General features: G+C 45.4%; 1 protein-coding gene across 1 annotated transcript in view; it reads left to right on the forward strand.

Moving 5' to 3' along the window:
- The first annotated feature begins 308 nt into the window (after positions 1 to 308).
- Slc35b4 (solute carrier family 35 member B4) overlaps positions 309 to 2,663 on the forward strand; it is a 27,115-nt gene continuing 24,760 nt past the window's right edge. Inside the window, exon 1 of the mRNA XM_004626538.2 lies at positions 309 to 603. Within this exon, the coding sequence (XP_004626595.1) occupies positions 527 to 603 (77 nt within the window). The 5' untranslated portion in view covers positions 309 to 526. The remainder of the gene's footprint in view (positions 604 to 2,663) is intronic.

A 2,663-nucleotide genomic window follows, 5' to 3' on the forward strand; every position in this document is an offset into this window, starting at 1 on the left:
AGACGAATTACTAGGTTCACTGGGTTTGGAATAATTGTTCCCGGTACTAGAACATCTCTAACGAATCTTCACGGGTTTATACTTCTACTGTGCCAGCCAGCAGTTTGTTCTGGTAGTCAAGAATGAGTTCTTCAGGCCAGCTCTAGAAACAGTCTGGGAACTTCACTTCCCGGCAGGCCGCGCGGCCGCTGATCTCGCGATGTTTTCAGGATCTTCACCTACTCAGTCCGAAACCTTGGCGAAGGCGGGCCAAGTCTGCGCCAGACCTATGAGTGCGCGGCATGCTGGGATGTGTAGTCCATCCGGGACGGGGACGCCCCCTCGGATGAATGGGGCCTCGTCTGACTGGGAACTACAGTTCCTCCGCTAGCAGCGTCCGTGGCGGCCGTAGGGGAAGGGAGAAACGCGGCGGTCCTACGGGAGAGAGCGCTCCGGAACTGGGGCGATGTGCGGTTCAGGCCTCCTGGGGTAGCGGTGGAAGCGGGTGCTTCGCTCGCACGCGCGCTCCTCGTCCACTGCCCCAGCCATGCGCCCAGCCTTGGCGGTGGGCCTGGTGTTCGCAGGCTGCTGCAGTAACGTGATCTTCCTAGAGCTACTGGCCCGGTGAGTGACTGCGCCGGCCCCATCCCGACTCCGGGGGCTGCGTCGAGAGAAGTAGAGTGGAGGCGGACGGGCTGAGCCCTGCTCTGGTGCGCACAGCCTAGGACGCTCTGTGCTCCCAAACTGCAGTCCCGAGCGCCGCCGCTGTCCCGCCTAACAGTTTCACAGCATCCGGGTGAGGGGAACACCCCGAGTGCTGTACTGCTGTCGTCACCCCGTTTCCACACCCTGGGGAGCTAAAGTCTGGAGAGCTTCTAAAGTGCCAGGTCCAAGGATTAGTGGCAGCACCCAAGGTGCCTCCACCGAGGCACCCCCTCCTTTTCCTCCCATCCAACTTCTGTTCCTCCTGTGCTTGGCCCTTGTCTGACCAGCAAAGCTTTTTGAATTACAAAGCAATCCGATTTTGTACACGCTGCAGTTTCAGTGTTACTAACTCCCGTTTGGCAAAACACTGATTTTATTAGCCATATACGGGATTATGAGTACTTTGCCTAAAACATACATCTCAGTGAAGTAGAACAGATAAATTACTTACGTAAAAGATTGATCCAAATGACGAGGGAGAGTTTTTCCAGTTTTAAAGTACTACCATCTTTAAATTGGGAAACATGCATTTTGAGTTGTAACTATGAATTGAGAATGGCTATATTCTCAGAGAGAATCTAGCTTGACTTGCAAGTAATGCTGAATGAAAATGTGCAAAGTTCCTAGGACAGACACTTATCAATGAGACAAGTGACATGGAAAAGGGTCAGTACTTTAAAAACTCAAGAGTTCTGTCTTAGCTTGTCAACTAGTGGTGGTGTGGCATTTTCAAGTCACTTTGACTATTGGCTTCTTTTTCCCTGCTGTTAAAACAGTATCTGTGGCGCTTTCGATATTTGTATGAACTCCATTGGCTATCCAAACACTCCTGTGGACAAGGGTTATAAGCTCTCTTTTGCTGAAAGTGGAACAGGTTCCAAAATACTAGGTAATCTTTCACTACCCTTGTCAGCAACAACTGGGAGCCAAGATGTCTAAAGTCCTAACACAGTATCTTCCCACCTCCCTGTTAATTTTGAACTTGAGCAGTCTATAGATACCTTTTCTGTGGATGTCACTGTGTAGCAATAGTCACTGAATTTATTATTATTTTTTGAAAGCACACCTGCAGTAGCAAAGACATTCATGAAAGAGTACTTCCAGAAGTGCTTCATCAAGTGGCAATACAAACGGGATAAGTGTGTTTGAAGTGAGGTATTTTGAGGGGTGTTAATAGCACTGTGTCTTTTATTATAGTTTTTTAAAATAAAAAATTTAATAGGGAGTTGAATGTTAAATAACTAAGATGAAAGTACATTTCTAGCCTGCCGGGTTTCCTATATCTAGATGACATCTACAGGTTCATTATTGGTTCTACATTACCTAGAAGACAGAGACATTACATAAAACTCTACAACCATTGACCAAAGTGTATTGTGTTACTTCCTAAACTTAGGCAAAACCAAAAACACTAGCATGCATGTTCCTACATGTCTTTTCTGAGACATCTAACCTACCAGACTACAGAATGCGTAGTATCTTAGGGAGGAGTAATAAAGTTGAGTTTTGAAGTCTTTCTTTTTATTGGAGTTCTTTTTTTTTTTTAAAGAGTCGAAACAAATCATTATGTGAAACCCAAAAGTACAAATACTATGACCAGACTTTTATGAATAGACAGAGCAGATGTGGGGAATAATAAAGCAGAATTCACGGTTACCATTCTCACACATATTTGTTGTGCTTCAGTGTCACGTGATCTGACTCAGTGTAATAAACATCAGGATCATCATATTGCTCTTCTGTAATGTGCTGATTGGCACCTCCCTTTGGCAGGTGGCATATGTCCAATAGCAAGTCTTCCCTCTGAAGGTGGCATACTTAGTCCTTTGCTTCTGTAGTACTGAGAATCACAACATAAAACTTTTTCATTTTGAGAAATTTCATCAGGATTCATATCCCTAGTGGTTGCATCAGCAGGAATAAAATTATTCTCAAATTGTCCATTCTTTCTGCAAGAACTGTTTTTGTTTTTTTGGTTT

The sequence above is a fragment of the Octodon degus genome, unplaced genomic scaffold, assembly GCF_000260255.1.
Source record: "Octodon degus isolate 3935 unplaced genomic scaffold, OctDeg1.0 scaffold00015, whole genome shotgun sequence".
Classification (NCBI taxonomy): domain Eukaryota; kingdom Metazoa; phylum Chordata; class Mammalia; order Rodentia; family Octodontidae; genus Octodon; species Octodon degus.